The sequence below is a fragment of the Mercenaria mercenaria genome, chromosome 15 (genome assembly GCF_021730395.1).
Source record: "Mercenaria mercenaria strain notata chromosome 15, MADL_Memer_1, whole genome shotgun sequence".
Classification (NCBI taxonomy): Eukaryota; Metazoa; Mollusca; class Bivalvia; order Venerida; family Veneridae; genus Mercenaria; species Mercenaria mercenaria.
In genome coordinates, this window is record NC_069375.1 from 36053136 (window position 1) to 36074140 (window position 21005).

Below are 21005 nucleotides of genomic sequence, written 5' to 3' on the forward strand. Positions count from 1 at the left end.
TACACGCTAAATTATTGATGAATAACTTCATATTGTTGTTGTCGTCGCAAACCCGTGTGATTAAAGACGCGCCACAGCCTATTCTTATGGTAATTATACATGATTTACACGAAAAGAATGAGAATAACAAGTATTTAGTTACAAACTGACAGTGACATATATTAGATCTAGGCCAAGACAATATGTTTAATGTCCTAACATCTTCTTAAATAAATGTAGCATAATTATGCACAGTAGTCAGTACTTGATGTATTAAGTTGAATTTAGACCTCATTCTGTTGCTTTAGTGTAAGACAGTTATTTATCTATATTTTTAAGACTATACTGAAACAGAGTGACTTAATAAGTTTGCAGAAGGAATTTGAAAAACACATATATTCAAGGAGGTTTACTGTGACGTCTGATGCGGGCTATGCTAAGGGAGCTTTTCAAAATACATTAAATCATTTATTTGTTTGTTTTGGTAAGCGCCGTTTTTAACAGTACAACACCCAAACTTCTCAAATAAATGTCACGGTACGGACTTGGTCACGTTAGGAGAGAAGATGTGTCAGGCAGCCGGTTAGCTTAGTCGGTAGAGCACTCGCCCTGTAAGCGGGGTGTCCCGGGTTCGAGCCCCGGACTGACTGCACATTTTTCTCACCCTGTGACATTTGGCGCCCAACATGGGACGCGGCATGCTTGCTTGGTCAGTCTTACGACGCTTGCAATATTATGTACCTCCGAAATTTGAGGACGAATTTCCAATTCACGTTAGGGGAGAAGATGTGTCAGGCAGCCGGTTAGCTTAGTCGGTAGAGTACTCGCACTGTACGCGAGGGGTCCCGGGTTCGAGCCCCGGACTGACTGCACATTTTCTCACCCTGTGACCGTTCATGTTAACCTGTTCTCGGCAAGCAACTGCCAAACTCCTCAAATAAATAATTAAGAGGTGTATGACGAATGATATGAGATGCAATACATTCTATCAAATCGTCGCTGTTACTATTATTTAGAACATTGTGTGTCTCCAAACTTTTAATTTTGTTGATTGTTTATTGCTAATATATAATGTAACATTTAAAATTAAAAAGAAAGCCCGACACTGGTTTTAAAACAGTTGTCTATCTATCTGTTTCTTTATTGCAAACAAAGTCACGAACCAGGTTGTAGGCCTATGGTCTGTTTGGTGAAATAAATCTGACTGAAAATGGTCAGTAGTTATATATACTTCAATTTTGAGCATATGTACGTAACATTTATGAAAATTCACGGAAAATGCTAAAACGAATAGACTATGTTTAAGTTGCTTTAACACAGCGATAAGTCACACCTATTAACTATGCATACTGATGTTAGACTGACCCATGTTCTGGTGAAACCCCGTGTATACTACTGATTTAAGGGCAGGAATTCGATCGCACTGTGGTCTAAATATTTTAGACAGAAAAAGGCATGCATGTACTAAATCCTGTTGTCTATACTTTCTATATAAGTAAAAAAATATGTACAGATAGTTTGCCCCGAGCCATTTTCGAGAGATTTTCCCTGAGTTCAAAATTGAAATGCTGTGACTTGGAACTACTTTTCTTACTACAGTGTAATTTTATTTCTCACCTTAGCACATCTATTATTGCGTTTCTACCAAAATGTCAAAAACATTCGGAAAGAACATGCACGTATACCTTTAAGAATTCCTCAAGTAAGAACTTGTCCCCAGTTACGTGACTATTCTTAAATGGTTCTCCTCCTTTAGACTAGTATGTAAATTTTCCTTTTTCAGACTAAAAGTAAGGCAAAAGCTTTTGTGTCCTTGACGACAATCACAGACCTTTCGCTGCAAACTGTATTCAATATTGCTAGAATGACGTCACGTTAACGTACAGTGACGTCAATGTTTTTGTTGCGATAATGAATGAGCGCTATTATATTTTATCTACTGTTTTAGATTAAGGGCATATTAGAATCGAAATAATTTATAACAAATCCATATGTTTTTTACACTATTTATACACTTGGGCGGTAGTACGTCGTACAAATAATTTCACGAGGGCGCACGACCGACGTATACCGCCAATCGTGCATAAATAGTGTTAAAACACTCTTTTGCTATAAATTATATCTTAAGTAAAACTCGACAGTATCTAAACTAAAGAATTACGGTATTAGCAATAATAATAATTATTCTTTAGCAGAAACAAATCAATTTGTTTAAAAATACAAATTATCATACCACTGTTTGGCAAGTTATTCTCTCAAAATTACGGCCTGAAAACACTACCATCACCTGTTTTTGGAGGTGAGTTGAAAAAAGAGTTAATGATACCCCCGTGGCCGAGCTATAATTACCGGAATTATACGGGTTCTAAACGTAAGCAAAGAAAGAGGGTGAGTCGTTGCATTATTCTTTCATTATTATGGCTTCATTTGCTACATATGCGATCAAACAAGATCAACAAAAACCAAACCTGAAGAGACATATGAAAAGACACAAAGACAAATTCGTCAGTGTCATAGATGTAATAAATCAGTCTACTGTGCTGGTGAGCTGATGTAAATAAAATCTGGAAAGTAGATCCCTCGGAAGCACCGAGAACAAGGCAAACAGTGAAAATTGCAGACTCGGTTTGATTGAGTCTGTTCATGAGCAGTAATGGAAAATGCAACACTGCCCACGCCCCCTAGCACCGGCTTAAGCAGTATTCAATCTTCAAATTTAAATGAGTTGAAATCAATGATCCCGAAGGACCAGAAAATATAACAACACTGAGATGAAGTCGGGGCGACTTTTTACGGCCGCCACACAGCATTTAACACCCGCTGTTGTGAAGTAAATAAAATCTGGAAAGTAGATCCCTCGGAAGCACCGAGAACAAGGCAAACAGTGAAAATTGCAGACTCGGTTTGATTGAGTCTATTCATGAGCAGTAATGGAAAATGCAACACTGCCCACGCCCCCTAGCACCGGCTTCATGGAACAGGGAACCCAATGGTATGTCTACAGCGTTGAACGCTTTTTTTATTACAACCAGTAGATAATTGTATACCTTAAGATTCGGTACTGATTTCATGTTCTTAGGTAAGATTGAGCCGTCCTGTTTGTTCTAACTCCATCTATTCAATTTTGATATACTTCAATTTAGTAGCAACATACGGTGACGTGACTCTTACCAGAGTAGAGTATTAACCATTTTATTGACCATGTTGTTCTTTGTGTTGCCACTACTTGTCACTGCTTTGATTGAAAATTAAAGTGGATAAATGTATCTTTCCCTTGTAAAAAAACCCCTCAGAAACTCCTATATTACTGCATCTTGCAATCGCTGATCCTGTCCTGCGTTACTGGCCAGCACGGTCATGAATCGCCTTCTATTGGTCTTCCAAGAAATAGAATTCATCGATATGATAAAATGTGTTACAGGAATGTGTCAGCGATATTGTGGAACTGGTAATTTGGTGTTTTTTTTTGCCGAATAACGTGCTGAAATAATGCTTTTTCTGAGTCGTGGCATTGTTTACCTGCTATTTTCGCAAGGTTTTCCAAAGTAATTGAGAAAAGAGCTAAGCTTTGCTGGAAAATGAATAGCAACGAATCTTTCCTAATATTCGGAGCACATCTTGTGCTACATGCCGTCTCCGACAATAATTTCTAAATAACAGCGCCGCATGATTAAAACACTAACAAACCCAGGTTAGACACTGGGCGCGTTCGGCATACATACTCGAGTAACCCGGGCGATGGTTGTTGTGTCACCCGAATTCTACCCACCTCCTGAAGCTTGGAAAAGCAGGTGATCGTATCAGAATGCATTAACACTTTAAACATGGCGTCGTTGGTAACTGGTAAAGTTTTGGATGCAATTGCTATCAAGGCTTTATCTCAATAAACGCAGATGATATTGAATTGAAACTTCAAACAAGTCCTTCAACTCATCAGATCTACCAAGTAGATATCTCTTGATCGAATCTAATGTAAATTATGGGTCTCATTTATCGACATATTGCTTTGAAACCTAATTTTACTTCTTAAGGTCATTATATATAACTAACCGCAGATGATCAAGTCCCATTACTCTAATATGCATTTTGACAAAATTATGCCCCTTTTGGTCTGTAAATTAAGGTCATATCAACATATCACAAGCCTTATAACTACTTGAGTCACACCCCTTTTTGGGGTTAAAGTTTTGCATGCAAGTTATATTTTTTTGAAACTAATGCAGATACCGGGTTGAAACTTCACACATGTCTTCCATGTTGCAAAGGACATAGCATCAACTTCCATAACTCTTACTTGAACTTTGGCCAGGTTATGCCCCCTGTTTAACTTAGAAAAAGCTGTTTAAACTTTGCATGCAACTTACTATCTCGGAAACAAATGCAGATATTGGATTGAAACTTCCATACATGTCTCCAGTGTTGTAAAGGAAGGTCAAAGCATCAATTTCCATAACCTTCATTTTGGACAAGTTATGCCCTCTTTCTTGTGCATAGATATTGTTGGGTTTGTATGCAAGTTGCTATCTCCAAAACTAACGGGGTTGTCTAGTTATCTCAGTAGTTGATGCACTGTACAGCCAGTGTAAAGGTCACGGGTTTTGTTCCGGTTAGCGAAGAAATTCCTTCCATGGCTATTTGCAGTCTACCTAAGTTCATGCGAATGTAGAGTTGTCAGTTCCTTATGAAAGTGCACTTAGGTTGCTAAGTTTGCTAGGGAGAGTGAACATTTGTTACCATTAGTGTCTGTCAGATAAATATTTCAATAAGATTGTAGGAAATTGTGTTGGACCCAATTGAACAACATCTAGAACTGGTACTTGGTCTTTTAAAAGTCAAACTAGCATTTAACACATTTCATGGCTGTACTACGTACAAAGTTTGAAAAAAGCATACTGTTTGTTATATGTTATTTGTGAGCATGGTGAATTCAGTTATGTCATTTTAAGCCCAGACATTTTTATTCAAAAAAAAATCTAATTAGCATGGGGGAATAGAGACAGCAGAGTTGAACTTATTCATTTTCGTAACATATTTCTTCAATGGACATGGCTAAATGATAGATCAACGTCCCTGGCTAAAGGTTGCGGATTCGATCCCCTGTCAAGATATATAAAAAATGTAGTTGAAAATGGTAAATGTATCAACAACTTTCCCTGGCATTCAGCTAAAATGTGGAAAGTAGATTCTCTCACCGTGACCTGCGTGGCAATGGTTACCGTCCAGAGTGATTATTATGGCCAGTGTCCTATACATGGTTCTTGGCAAACAGTGCAGACTTAGTTGAACACCGCAAAACAGATCATGTGATCAGGGCCTCCACTGTTTCCTTAAATGAATTTCAGTCACAACAATGAAAAAAGAAATAATTATACCAAACACCCTTTTTATTTGAAATGGTTCGGGGTAGTAGAGTCATGTTTAGACATAAGAGGATTAATATAAGTTGTAGCTCTTGCTTCGTAAATGAATTAAAGGATAAATTAACATAAAATAGAAGTTTCTAGTCTAATAAACATTATGGGCTGGACATTTTTTCCAAGTGTTACTTGATCCCAGAATCTGAAAATTCAATTGATAATAATCCAAGCTGATTTTTCACTCTGACAGAAGTGGTACCAGTTCATCTCTAACAACGAGACCAGACTGTCTGTCCTCATTATGGTCATCAAACATATCTATATTAGGTTCTTCACAAAAATCATTTATTTCATTGTCATTGAAAATGCAAAAAATTATTTAAGATACACACAGCGACAATGCAATCAACTAACAGCACTATACCGCATACATAAAACATATACATGTAGACCACTAATTCAACACAATTTCTGATACGAGGGATACTGTCTCGTCTGATCAGCAGTGTATTTTGGAAAATGAAGCTACATGTATTATGTGTCAAAAGAAGCAACATTCTTTATTATTGTTACAGCTCAGAAGCTTTTGAACTGTTAGCATATAGGTAACGTTCTCCATCATTTTTAGTTACTCGATAAAGCGTTCGGACTACAATTATTACTCGTGTCACTCAGGTGAACTTGGATGATCTAGTCAGAGTTACACGGGTTTGTATGCCGAATGCGCCCGTAACAACGTTCAATTCTATTCGTGCGTGCTTTAAGTTACCAACAAAAGTTACTTCCGGTGTATTCTGTAATAATTTTTTCAACATTATTTCGCCGAAATGAGTAGTAACTGGTTATGTACGAGGACTAAACTATTACAGATTTTCCAGATAAGAAGTCTCACAAATTCTGCATGGTTGCAGAACCGTTGCAATGTAATGTATTTTAGTACATCTCTTATGTAATATATTTTCGTGTGTGACGCAACTTGAAGGTCAAAAACAATTTTGTTTGAAATCTTATGGAGCAGTGTTGTATTGTCATGGCACAACTATGGATTTTTAAATATGAAACAAATTGCCTGACAGCTCTGATACCATTGATATAGTTATGGTATTTACTCGACATCACTAATCTCGCGGGTGTCCAGGAATAAGGTCAGTAATTCGGTCGAAAATGTGCTTCCGTGGTGTAGTCGAAAGAAGTCCATAATAAATAGATCCTAATTTTCCCATTTTCTGCGCAAATTCATGTGGAACGAGTGCTTTAATCACACTTTTTCGCAACTAGAATACTTTCTGCATGAAATGAGACGGTTTTCATGTTCATACAACCCAGATGGCAAGTGTTGCAGATCGAAACCGGAAGTAGGTGTTTATTGCGCGGAGGAGAGCAAATATGCGCCATTTTTAGGGTAGCAGGCCACAACTGACTGGCATTTCACTAGGAACTATTCAACCCCCTATTTTCTTTTCATTTTTGCATTAATTTGTGATAGAACTTTCATGAAAAATTGGTGTAGGAAAAAGTGATGTTCTCTAAAGATACGTAAAGACGACATGAAGTTGTCGTTTTTTATATGAAACCAAGGATTTGAATTACTGACCTTTAACCTCCAGACGTTCCCCCCCCCCCCCCCCCCCCCCAGAAAACAGTTCTCTATGTTATACTTCATCCCAAGACGTTTCCTCCCAAGACTTTCCCCCCCATTTTGTCTCAGCTTTTAGGACGTTTCACCCCCAAATTCATTTAAAGAATTCAATCTCGCGTCATCACTAATTTGCGGTATTCATAACTTTATCATGACATCACAGTACATTAGGGGTTCTAACTGACCAATCAGACTTAGAGAGCTGCATTTTCGAATACCTGCCAGTTTCCACTTGGGTATAACGAAGTATATTTACAATGAACATATATAGGTGACTTTAGAAATAAATATCACACTATTTTAGAAATCAAATTAAGATTTCTCACTGCACATGCCCCAGATGATGCTACAAACAACAAAACTTTGAAGTTTCATTGAAATATTATATCGATTTAATACCTTTATTTTAGTTTGAAAAATTGGGATTTTACACAGGGAGTCTATGATAAAGTCCGAGTAAAATGTAATCATTACCCAAGTGAAATAAGTATCATTCCGCAATGTTTTGGACATGTTAAAATTATGAATTTGAGTTGTGCCGCCTACGTGGTGTTTACATGTCTAGTTTGTGATCTATCTTAAGCATGCTAGTGAAAAATGTTCTTATCTGCAGTTACATTGCTAAATATCTGTCAATATTTATCAAAATCGTATTTTTTTTACATATCTATTGCAAAAATAAAAAAAAAATTCATGGATTAAGCAAACATTTGCAATGTTTACAAGTTCGTCTACCAGCTGATCAGCATTTGTCTTCATTACTTATGCAAATTAAGTCCCGCCTAAAGGTTAGAGAACACCAGATTTTGCGTAACATCCCCCAGCTACACAAAAATGAATGAAATATCAGTATTAGGCGAAACATCAAAACGTCTAAACTTGACGGATTTTAAGGGGGAGGAGGGGATGGGGGCCCCGTGACCATCTCCCCAAAATACACCCATGATACAGAGCAGTGAATTGAAACATGTTAGATTAGTATCAGATAGAATATATTCAGTAATAGTATGATTCTTAGGCTCCGATACATACCACGCCCGCGACCTTGTGGTTTACTTGCAAAAAATATCTGGTGTGTCCACTGCCCAGAGGAGAATATTTTTGATAGTGCCAATGTAAACTGATAATATAAAACATTTAAGTTGGTGCTTAATGACTTTTGAGTGTCCTGTTAGTTTGACTTAAGTAGCTTTTCAATGTTTTGAATAATATTTAGTGTTTTTAACCTATGATAGTTTGATTGCCACAATTGTTGACCTATACCGCGAAATTAGTGATGTGACATCACATGATGACAATGGCTGACTATTGTTGTTCGAAGTACACATGGATGTTTCTTGAATGATATCTGATTCATTTTCACACAGTAATTGATGCATATGACATGAAATATTGTGGTAAAGACAAGAAATACTCTGTTGTGTTGTTTCTTGTTTAATGTCGTTACGTCAAATGTCGAGTGCCACGACAATACAGATGGACGGTATACTTTTATGGTAAACTAGAGGAGAAAAACCCAAGCCTCCAACTGGGCTCTAGCTAAAAAATTTCAGCTCAGAGATGTTTACTATGCTGTTATGGATCTCTGAGCTGAAACGAATCCCGTACTGAAACCTAACCAGAAATTGTGACAGAAGTCTGTCACGCTATAATTTCATCAAATGAAATGCAATGGACTCGCCTTTTACTTTAAAATATTTCTAATCCATTTTTCTTTTGATCTGATTGCGACATAAAATAATCCATGCAACATAATTTGAACACAAGTTATACACACAAGTTTCAAATGGGTACCCATGTGTGCAATATTTTGTCCGCCATTGCAGTTGTCACCTGATCAGGGTACTCTTCATTTTGAAAACCAATAGGCAGTATAGAACCGTTATTTATTGACCATTTCTGAACTTTAGCGAATATGGTTATGTTTATGATTAAATCAAATTCATAAATATACAAAATTTTGATCTTGATTTTCAAAAATAACCACCTGCTCTGAACTTTTGTATGACATCATCAATTTCTCACGAGAGACTGTGCGAGATGTTGCGGTTTGACACTGGCTAGTTAACCAAATGGGATTTACTGTTTAGCCATAACTTAATGGACACGACCATCAGAAAATAAAAACAGCATCAGTTAAGTTATGTTGGCCAGAACTAACTGGGCTCGAAACTCGGACCCCTTGATCCTAAGGTGGACATTCAACCATGTCGCTAAAGGGTTAACCTAATAGCAAGGCTGTCGGAAGTGGCCAAATACACAACACTCCTCCCTGTTTTACCTTTCTGGAGCCAGGCCAGGCCTCAACCGTACATCCTAACAGTTTCTGTCCTGTTCCTGCTCCCCTGGCAGCCTAAACCCGAACACCAAATTATCCTCGACCCCATTATGGTAATCTAGAGGAGAAAAGCCCAAGCAGCCAACTGGGCTCAAACCTCGAACCCCTTGATCCTAAGGTGGACACTCAACCAAGTCACTAAAGGATTAACCCAATAGCAAGGCCAAATACACAACACTTTTCTTCTAAACCTTTTTTATGTCCAGCCCACTGCACCAGACTAGTTCTGACTACCATAACCAAAGAAGTATAAAATATACAGAATCGCAACAGGAGATAATCTTGCTTAGTCTCGTATCACCCCGTTTACTGGCATTATTGTATTGAAGTGCTTTGCTGATTTTGATCACCTGTGATCAAATCAACAGACGCGTATTAAGGTGGCGATACAGCATAAAATACACCAAAAATTATGATCCGTATGCCAGTACACTAAAGTCAGAGGCGTACAAAGGACTTCGATATTTTCAAAGGACGACAAAATCAATACACCGTGACATAATTTCACTCAAATGATGTGATTAGCTCCACCCCGTAACTAATCAAAGCAGTTTAACTCTTGATGATTGACAGCCCCAGATCAGTTGACATGTTTAGAACATGTAGAAGGTGCTAATTGCCGATAATAAAAAAATTATATGCAATTCGCTCGGATTAAGTTGGTAAAACAAGCTCCGAAGTCGGAAGACCACTGTTGATTTCTCAGACTTTGAATCATAAATTCATTCCTTCTCTGTGTAGAAAATACTAACAACATTAAATAAACCTCCATTAGCATTATAAACAAACAATCTGGTAGAAAGTTTTTCACAACACAGATTTTTATCCTTCTACTTTCTGTTTCATAATCATACACCAGTAAAACAAGATCTCATTTACTTCCCATGGGATAATGGTGCGATTCATTCTGTATGCCTTTCAACTTGCTGATCTATTTATTTTCATAGCTCTTTGCCATAACTTAGCTCACGCTATTAGCCTATTACAGGGCTTTTCATCCTTATATAACAGAGGCCCACATTCGGCCACTTCCCAGTTGAAGATAAGGTCATTTTTTCCCAACTATGGCAGAACTTCCCAAAATGTAAAAAAAAATATTTTGTTTTTTGTTTTTGTTTTTGGAAATTATATTTCATAAAAAAGGAAGCAATGTGCTCATTTATGAAATTCTTAGGAAACAACCAAATTGTGTCCTCTGTTACATACCTCTTTTGCAGAAGGAAAAAAGACTCTGTTTCAATAAAATGCTCTTTCCCTAAAATTAGCAAGTATCACGTATGAATTTCCCAGTTTGAAAGGCCAGGGCCTCTCCCCAATTTCCTGTTGAAAAGCCCTGTATTAAGGGACGTATTATAATATATTATATTATACCTCTGGTTTCCGTCTGTCTGTTAGCAATTTCCTGTCTGCTTTGTAATTCTTTAACCCATTGAAGGATTTCGAAGAAACTTGACATAAATGTTCATCACATCGTGATACCGTGCAGAGCATATGTTTTTGATGGCTCGCTTTAAGGTCAAGGTCACACTTAGGATCAAAGGTCTTATCAGTTTGTTTTTGTCTGTAACTCTTGAACTGCTTTAAAGGATTTTAAAGAAATTTTGCACAAATGTTCACCACATCGAGACAACATGCAGAATACATGTTTCGCATGGCTCGCTTCAAGGTCAAGGTCACATTTAGGGGTCAAAGGTCATATGAGTTTGTTTTACAAGTGTCCGTGCTGTAACTCATGAACTGCTTGAAGGAGGCACAAATGTTCACCACACTGAAATGAAGCTGAAAGTAATAAGCTAGCATCAAACCAGAAAGAAAAATGTCTTGTTTGAGTCTTAACAACATTGTATATTCATGTTGCATATACAATTTGATTGCAGGTAAATCAATGAACAGTTTAATAAGAGAACTTGCGTCTGTTATTAATTTCAACATTTTTTGTCATAGGTAGCACTAATTAATTGTTTAGACTGGCATTTCACCTACAATTAAATTCTGCCGCTCTTCGAAGAAGGAGGGGTATATTGTTCTGCAGATGTCGGTATGTACACCAATTGGTTTCCAGGTGATAACTGAAGAACGCTTGAGCCTAGGATCATGAAGGTTGATAGGGAGGTTGGTCATGACCAGCAGATAACCCCTATTGATTTTTAGGTCAGTCGGTCAAGGTCAAAGTGACTCAGAACAGTTAAACGGTTTCCGGATGCTAACTCAAGAACCCTTGCGCCTAGGATCATGAAACTTGATAGGGAGGTTGGTCATGACCAGCAGATGACCCCTGTTGGTTTTGAGGTCAGTAGGTCAAAGGTCAAGATCACATTGACCCAGTATAGTAGAACATTTGTGTACAGTGACCAAATAATTTCTGTTCCTTGTGCAATTACTGAATGCATCATGGGGGGCATTTCATGTTCTTTGAGCTCTTGTTCTTGTTTAAATTAGATGGTATTGATCTACACCCAAGGTGTCAGATGAAATGAGCTTTTGATTTTCCCAAATGACCAGTGTTTGGAATTGAAGTGCCAGATTTGAGAGCATAAAGTTCTAAGGCAGTTATTGTTTGTATTAAGGATCACTTGTTAAGCTTTAAGGAAAAACGTATCAGTTGACTTGTAAAATTTGGAAACTAGAGAAAAATAGATAAAAACTAACAACAATTTGACCCGATTTATGAATATAATATGTACAAGTTATCACTCAAACTACCTACGATTGAAGGGTAAACAAGTAATTGTAACACGTCTGACTGTTGATAAATATGTTCTTTAAATATTCAGAATTTGAGAAAACCACTATTTGATTTTTATTTCAGACCTTATCTCTGGATGCAGGAGTTAATGCTGCTAACTTACATGAAGATGGCTGTTTGTTGAACACAGATTTGAATCCTTCATGTGCATCACCTTTAAAGATTGAAAATCCCCTTTTTGACTGGAAAGAGAGGAATTCTGCACTTCACACTATTGAAGGAAGCTATGAAAAGCCTGCAGGACTTAACACAATTTCAAAATATGACATTCTCACATTTTTGCGACCACTGTGTGCAAGGAATCCGGATTTGATAAAAAGTCTTGCTAAAGTAGTTGAACCAGTTGAATGTAATGACATAATACATGTGGGAAGTTCGGCAAAAAATTGTACAGAAAACTCACAACCATTAAAAACATGCAACAGATCAAATATCCATGCTTTTAACAGCTTTGATAGTTTTTCGGCAATAGATCAAACGTTGCATAAAGACACGGGACACTGTTTGCATATGAACGCATCCGATGCTGCAGTGAAAACACAAGAAAAGGAATGGTGTTCAAATCTGAGCAATTCAGCCTCTGGGGGAACGGATCCTGATAAAGATGATGAAAGAAAAGGGCCGACTATTATGCAGCTTGAAGCTGTGAAAGAATATTATATCGAAATAGTAAGTTTTCTTACTAAATCTGAAGTACCTGTTTCAGAAAGAGTAAGCTAGTATATGATTTTTTTTCTGTTTTCCATTTTCCATTGTCTTATAAACAGCAGTTATCTCCTTTTGTATATCATGTGACTTGCCTCTGCCATTGACACTGCTAAGGAGCGAAAACCGCCAAACATAATTATACAAATTATTTTTTCCCAATTAGAAAAATTTCCTAGGTAATTCTACAGAGTGTCACTCACTTATGAATATTAATATTTAAATAAACAGTATTTGTAATAATGACATTGAACATGTTGAAATGATTTTATTCTATTTAGGTGCCTGGGTTTCACAAAAGAGGGGAAAAACTGTCTGCTGGGCTTCACCATGAGAAGATGGTATTTGAAAATCATTTCTTTAAGAAGCCTAAAGTTACAGTGTAAGTTGTCATAAAATTTAAAATGAATTGATGTACTTAGTTTGTGCAAATTCAAATATTGTCTTTCTCCAGAAAATTTGGTTGAAATTTTACATGCAAAATGTTACCATTGCATTAATATGATTTTGATTTGTATATTATAATAAAACAACTCAGTTTAAGTTATATAAGTCTTGACAAGATGTGCCCATCCTTTAACTTAGAAGTTGTAGAATATACAGGCATACAGTTGGACAACTCTTGTTTAATTATGATCCAGCTGAAACGCTACACTAGTCAAAGAATAATTTGGCTGTTATTTTATATTAAACCTCAAATGAGATTTTTACTTATGTCATACAGACTATATTGGGTAAGCTTGTGACTTGTCTTTAACCATAGAAATAATGGAAACATGTAGACGAGATAAATACATGTATCAGTTTCATTGTCATTATGGGATGTCCCATTTTGCTGGAGGAGATATTACTAGTACAATGATTGCAGTTTTAATCTATGTTTCTTTACTTACAGAGGTTTAACTAAGTACTCAACAGAAATTTCAAAGATCAGAGCAATAGCAACTTTCTTCTATCCTTCATATCACCTTGAGGTAAGTTGTTGTTTAAAGAATGTCATCCCTTCCATCTTGTGACCCATGTAGCTCAATATCTTGTATCACCTTGAAGTAAGTTGCTATTTAAGAATCTAGTCCTTCCATCTGAGCTCTGTCTCTCGTATCACCTTCGGGTAAAATGCTGTTAAAGAATTTCATCCTTCCATCTTGTGACCCATCTAGCTCTATCTCTTGCATCTCCTTGAGGAAAGTTGCAGATTAAAGTCTCTCCTTCCATCTTGTGACCTGTCTAGCTCTATCTCTTGCATCTCCTTGAGGAAAGTTGCAGATTAAAGTCTCTCCTTCCATCTTGTGACCTGTCTAGCTCTATCACTTGTTTCTTCTTTAGGAAAGTTGCAGATTAAAGTCTCTCCTTCCATCTTGTGACCTGTCTAGCTCAGTTTCTTGTATCACCTTGAGATAAGTTGCAGATTAAAGTCTCTCCTTCCATCTTGTGACCCATCTAGCTCAATTTCTTGTATCACCTTGAGGAAAGTTGCAGATTAAAGTCTCTCCTTCCACCTTGTGACCTGTCTAGCTCAATTTCTTGTATCACCTTGAGGAAAGTTGCAGATTAAAGTCTCTCCTTCCATCTTGTAACCCATCTAGCTCAATTTCTTGTAGCACATTGAGGAAAGTTGCAGATTAAAGTCTCTTCTTCCATCTTGTGACCCATCTAGCTCAATTTCTTGTATCACCTTGAGGAAAGTTGCAGATTAAAGTCTCTCCTTCCATCTTGTGACCTGTCTAGCTCTATCACTTGTATCTTCTTGAGGAAAGTTGCAGATTAAAGTCTCTCCTTCCATCTTGTGACCTGTCTAGCTCTATCTCTTGTATCTCCTTGAGGAAAGTTGCAGATTAAAGTCTCCCCTTCCATCTTGTGACCCATCTAGCTCAATTTCTTGTATCACCTTGAGGTAAGTTGCAGTTTAAAGTCTCTCCTTCCATCTTGTGACCCATCTAGCTCAATTTCTTGTATCACCTTGAGATAAGTTGCTATTAAAGAATCTAGTCTTTCCATTTGAGCTCTGTCCCTCATATCACCTTTTGGTAAAATGCTGTGAAAGAATTTCATCCTTTCTTCTTGTGGTCTGTCTACTGTCCATAGCATCACCCTGAGGTGAGTAACTTTAAAAGTTTCACATCTTACCATTGTGTTGCCAGTCTAGCTCTATCCCTTGTATCACCTTGAGGTAAGTTGCTGTAAAAGAATCTCATCCTTAGATCTTGTGATCTTTCTAGCTCATTCCCTCCTGTCATCGTGAGGCAAATTGCTGTTAATCATGTTAATAGTCGATAATCCTTCTGTCTAGTGGTTTGTCTATCTCATATCCTCATATCATTTCGAGGTAAGTTGGTGTTAAAGACTTGCATCCTTCTGTCTTATGGACCAACTAGCTCTGTCACTCATATCACCTTGAGGTATGTTGCTTTAAAAGGATCTTATCCTAAGTTATCTATATCTATATATGTATCTTAAGTTACTGTCCATCTTTAATTATACCCCCACCAAACATGTTTGAGGGGGGTATATAGGAGTCAGTTTTGTCGCGTCCCGTCGCGTCTCGTCCCGTCCCGTCGCGTCCCGAAATCTATTATCTCAGTTATTACCAAATGGATTTGATTCAAACTTAAAATACATGTTCTACCTTATCACCCACATCATGTGACACAAGGTGCATAACTCTTGACACCAAGTTTTCATGAATTATGTCCCCTTTTACTTAGAATTTAAGGTTAATTTTGTTGTATTTTCACTATATCTCAGTTATTACTAAATGGATTTGATTCAAACTTAAAATAGATGTTCCACCTCATGACCCACATCATGTGACATAAGGTGCATAACTCTGACACCATTTTTTTATGAATTATGCCCCTTTTTACTTAGAATTTAAGGTTGTTTTTGATGTATTTTCACTTTATCTCAGTTACTACTGAAAGGATTTGATTCAAACTTAAAATAGATGTTCCACCTCATCACCCACATCATGTGACACAAGGTGCATAACTCTGACACCAAGTTTTCATGAATTATGTCCCCTTTTACTTAGAATTTAAGGTTAATTTTGTTGTATTTTCACTATATCTCAGTTATTTCTAAATGGGTTTGATTCAAACTTAAAATAGTTGTTCCACCTCATCACCCAGATGATGTGACATAAGGTGCTTAACTCTGACATAAATATTTTATGAATTATGTCCCCTTTTACTTTAAATTTAAGGTTGATTTTGATGTTTTTTCACTATATCTCAATTATTACAAAATGGATTTGATTCAAACTTAAAATAGATGTTCCACCTCATCACCCACATCATGTGACACAAGGTGCATAACTCTCACACCAATTTTTCATGAATTATGCCCCTTTTTACTTAGAATTTAAGGTTAATTTTGATGTATTTTCACTATATCTCAATTACTACTGAATGGATTTGATTCAGACTTAAAATAGATGTTCCACCTCATCACAAACATCATGTGACACAAGGTGCATAACTCTGACACTATTTTTCTTGAATTGTGTCCCCTTTTACCTAGAATTTAAGGTTAATTTTGATGTATTTTCACTATATCTCATTCTGATTGGCTTAGAGCCAAAGGGAAGTAACCTTTTTTTAACCTTTGTACTGAGTTTCTTCCCCTTAAATTCCAGGAATTAGTCTATTTTTAGAAATCCTATTTTTAGATTTTCAATATTTTAGGTATTTTTCTAACTTTTTTATTATAAGTCCTATGTAAAAAGTAAAAACATTTTTCCGTGGTAACATGGGTCGGTAAGACATTTTTTTTTGTATTCACTTTTAGTGTATCTCTAATATTAGAGATTTAATATATTTACTTGTATTACTATACTAGTATTATACTAGTATTACTTATATGTGGAAGCCCAGGATGAAGTACTCCAAAGTATTTTTAAGATTCCTTATGGTTGCCATTCTTCTGTGACAAGACCGTATGGTGGGGGTATGAGTCACTCCTGTGACAGTTCTAGTTGTTCTTGTGGAGGGTGAGCCTAAAGCCTTACCCTCTTGCATTCAGGATAATTACAATGAAGTTTAGTACTATTTACCACCTCAAGAAAAGACTACTCTCTTTGAAAAAACACTGTCCATGCTCTTTCCCCCTGACCACCATGAGGAGACACTGTTGCTCTATACAACTTTTCATCTCTACAAATTCTTCCACCTTGAAGCAAGTTAGTCTGTGCTGAGAGAATTTGCAACATATTGTGGTCAAACTTCATAGTATGATTGTTTGTGTTAAGTACAGGATTCCTATTTTGGAGTCGGTATGTAAAATGCCAAGGTCATTGTGATCTCAAGCACTGGTTTGAAATCCAGGAGTGGACATGGGACATAGTTGAAGTTTGTTACCACAAGCTAACAGAATTATCTACAACCAATGTAAAATTTGTATATTTAAAGTTAATATTTTCACTTCAGATTCAGAGTATACTGTCATATCCTAATGAAGGCTATGTGAAGATGCACTGGAGGGCGTATGTTGTGTCCAACTGGAAATTTGTGAAACGAATCCTAATGTTGATGAAAGACTATAAAAGTGCACATGGCGGACATGAGTAAGTTTTGATATGACATACAATTCTGTACATTTAGGAAAAGCAATCTGTTTATAAATATTTAACTTTGCAAAGGTGTTATTCTGGTGGTTGTTCCAAAACCTGTCATTTCATGAGATGTCTTAAGATTTCATTGTGTGAGACCCTATATGAAAGTGCTTGTGCCATATGGTTTTGTGAACAAAAGTCACTGAAGTTTTATGCACCAATGTTGCTTAGATTACTGCATATGCAAAATGTCCAGTTTTGTTTCATCTTCAAAAAAATCTAAAGCCACAAATTCTCATTTTTTTGCCAAAACAACAATACAATTTTATGCCCACAGAATTTATTAATTTCATAGTATTTGGGTATGGTGATTTTCTACCAAAGAAACTGAGAAATTGAATTAATATTATATGTAATAAAGCAATTAAATAAGAAATAACAAACGTTACATGTAAGATTCTAACTTTTTGCTTTACCTTTTCAGCACAATTGATGCTATATCAACATTTCATGTGAACAGAGATGGTAAAATAGTTCTGCACAAACTAGACAGGGTAAGTTCTTCAAAAAAAGCTGTCCAAAAAAGTTGCTTTTGAATTATTTGGAAAAAAACCCTCTTGACTGAATAAAAATATGCTATTTTGAAAATACATAAGAAGTTTGTAAAGGACGAGGTTGTATTGTTAGAAGCCATGTACATAGAGAAGGGTAGGCTGTTGCTAAAACACTAATCTTCCGTGTATTAATTCCCCATGCACTTACTTTTCACCCGGACATCATGGTTTCAGCCCAAAGGTTTAGCTCAGTAGGGAGAGTGCTGATCTATGGCTTTTGGGGTTGTGAGTTTGATCCTTTGGTGAGGTGTTTTCCATGACTTTTTATAAAGACATTGTGTCTGAAATCATTTGCCACCCACTGGGGAAGTTGACAGTTACTTGCATAGAACAGGTTTATACTGGTACAGAATCCAGGAACACTGGTTAGGTTTCTTTGGATGAAGCCCTATTGATACGTATTTGAGCTATTGACGGTAATCATGGCCATCTTGTTTATTTTATTTTCACTGTATATAATACATAATGTATATCGTTTTATATTTGCAGAAGATACCACTACAGAGTGAAAGTGCAGTGACAAATTTAGCTGCTAAGACAGTTGAAATGGTCGGATTGGCTCCCAAGTCGAGCAACTGTGAGAGCACCTCTAAAGAGAATCTATGAAACTGATTAAATTTAGTTTTAAACCAAATGTTGTGATATTACTGTAGGAAGACATAGGAGTGTCTGACTTGACTGTTACAGAGATACAGTTACTTGTCTAGTTACAGTTGAAGATCAGACTCCTAGATTATAAAACTAAGTTTGTAAACCAGTCTCAGAAATTCACTGTGTCAATAACTGCCATTGGTCAGTTTCATTGGTGTGCTCAGAAATGGCCAATCAGATGTAAGTTTAGAGATTGGTCTAAGAATTATATGTATGTAGACTGTGACTCAGTTTTATATGGACCCATATTGTGTAGTATTAGCATGCCTTATATTTCTTTCATGTCAAAGGTAAACCGTTACTAATTTAATTTGATGTATCGATAAGTTTGCCTGAATTGCTGGAGAACACATGCGCAGTATGCTGGTACAACTTCATATTTACTTATGCATGTTATGAGTCGAGCCTTTGAGGAATTGTTTTTGTTTAAGAAATTGTTTATTCTATGCTGTTTTGCTGGTAAAATTAGGTCTGATAACATCTTTGAACAAATTTAAACTGCTGCTCATGAAAATGGTGGAAAAATTACTAAATTTTTGTTTTGCCTTTAGTGAAATATAATTTCAGTGGCTGTTTGCATAAATAGTTCACATACAACGTATTTTTTCTTGATGTTCTTTCGGACCATTTTAGACAGATTATTAAAAGAAGTGATAGATTTCTTAAACTGGAAAGAAGAAGTTGACTTGAATTGGCTTTTGTTACACATATCTAGTGTGAAGGCAACTGATGATTAAATAAAAAAAGCAGGTCATAGTCTGAGACCAGTATGTCTTTGCAGTCATGCCACCCTTATTTAGTAATACCTCAGTTTTACATTGGTGCAGTCACAGTGATATATAAACCATCACTTATTGACAACTGTGTATGTCTGAATTTGTATGAGATAACATTTGTGTTGTGATGAGTTTTCAGTTGGAACTTTAAAGGAGCATGCATGCAGATTTGTGTCAGTTGTTTACAAACGTTTTAAAAGTGCTTTCATTGTGTAATGATTTTAATAAAGAATAAACATAAACTGATTCAGTGGGATCTTGGCAGTTTAAATAAATACTTTATGATTTCTGTGTAAAATACTTACCTGTTTTCTGGTTTATCTAAATTTAACAGATGTTTCTACCAGTTTAAAAAAAAGTTAAATGTTGATGACCATCTTAAGGCGTACCCAAGTAGCGATGTTCATCTGAAGGCTGCCCCTTTAAAATACCAAAGTAGCGAAAGTTGTAGCTATGAGTACAAGTATTGGTCTTTTCAATGAATCAGTGTTTTGTTAGGAATATGGTTATGCAAATCCATCAAAGTACTTCTCCTGTATAAAGGAGGTACATTTATAGCTCCACTACGGTATATGTGGAGAGCTATCCTACTCGTCCTGGCATCCAACATCTGCATCTGTAACTTGGTTCAAAATTGTCATTTCTTACTTTTACCTCTGATGTTACTTTTTTGATTTTCTTTAGGTTTAAAATGGTTTTTCCTCATCATCAGCCTCATTGTATGACACAAAGTGCATTACTGTGGCTAAAACATTCCCTATTATACTTTAATTTTCATGCACTTTCACTCTTTCTCTGTTTAATGTTACTAAATGGATTCGACTCAAACTAAAAATTGTTGTCCCACATCATTGTCCACATCGGGGGTATAAAGCACTCTAGTGATAGCTCTAGTTTTTTCAGATTTGACCAGTTTTACTATCTATCTTCGAAATACTTTAGTGTTTTTTTGTCCTTTGACACATCATGTTACTGTGGTTATGGACACTCTTTTTTTCAACTCATTTTCCTTAACCTTTAGCCTGATGGCGGCAAGTGATTCTGCCTTTGCGACCAGTGCAGACCAAGATCAGCTTGCACATACGTGCAGTCTGATCATGGTCTGCACTGTTTGCTATTCGGTCAGTAAATTTTCAGTGAACGCCCCTTTCAGTAATAAGTGGTACTGCCCAAATTGAATGTTGGACCAGTTCATTTTAGAAATTTAGCAGGCTAAAGGTTAATTTACTTTATGAAATAGTATATATAAATCATGGACCAATCCCATAACAAAATAATGGAATACTCCTATGAAAACCATGTATCGGAGCAGGCGAACCATGACAACCATGTATCGGAGCAGGTGAACCAAGGCTTATAGAAGTTGCTCTGTTATTATCTATCACTGTTAGATGTGTCAAGATTCTGCTTGAATTTTATCTTAGAAAATGGCAATACTTGTGTTGTATATTTGATGTTGAATGTGTCGTTTCTTTGCATGTGTATTCTCTAAGGGTATTTATATTTTAATCTTTAAAAAGTAGGCAAAGAAATCAGTATGTACTTTGCTTTTGTAGTTACGGTATATCTATCACAGATAGTTAAAACAGTAATTTTGTTTACATGTGCTAAAATTGTAATGTTCACTTTCAAATAAACATCAAAAATGAAA

At 36.3% G+C, this 21005-nt stretch overlaps 1 protein-coding gene across 1 annotated transcript; it reads left to right on the plus strand.

Moving 5' to 3' along the window:
- The first annotated feature begins 6100 nt into the window (after window positions 1-6100).
- LOC123551114 (uncharacterized) lies at window positions 6101-21005 on the plus strand. The gene is made up of 7 exons (XM_045339826.2): window positions 6101-6259; window positions 12123-12728; window positions 13046-13146; window positions 13660-13738; window positions 17189-17325; window positions 17798-17867; window positions 18417-21005. The coding sequence occupies exons 1-7, from the start codon at window positions 6164-6166 to the stop codon at window positions 18531-18533; spliced, it is 1206 nt and encodes a 401-aa protein (XP_045195761.2). The 5' UTR covers window positions 6101-6163; the 3' UTR covers window positions 18534-21005.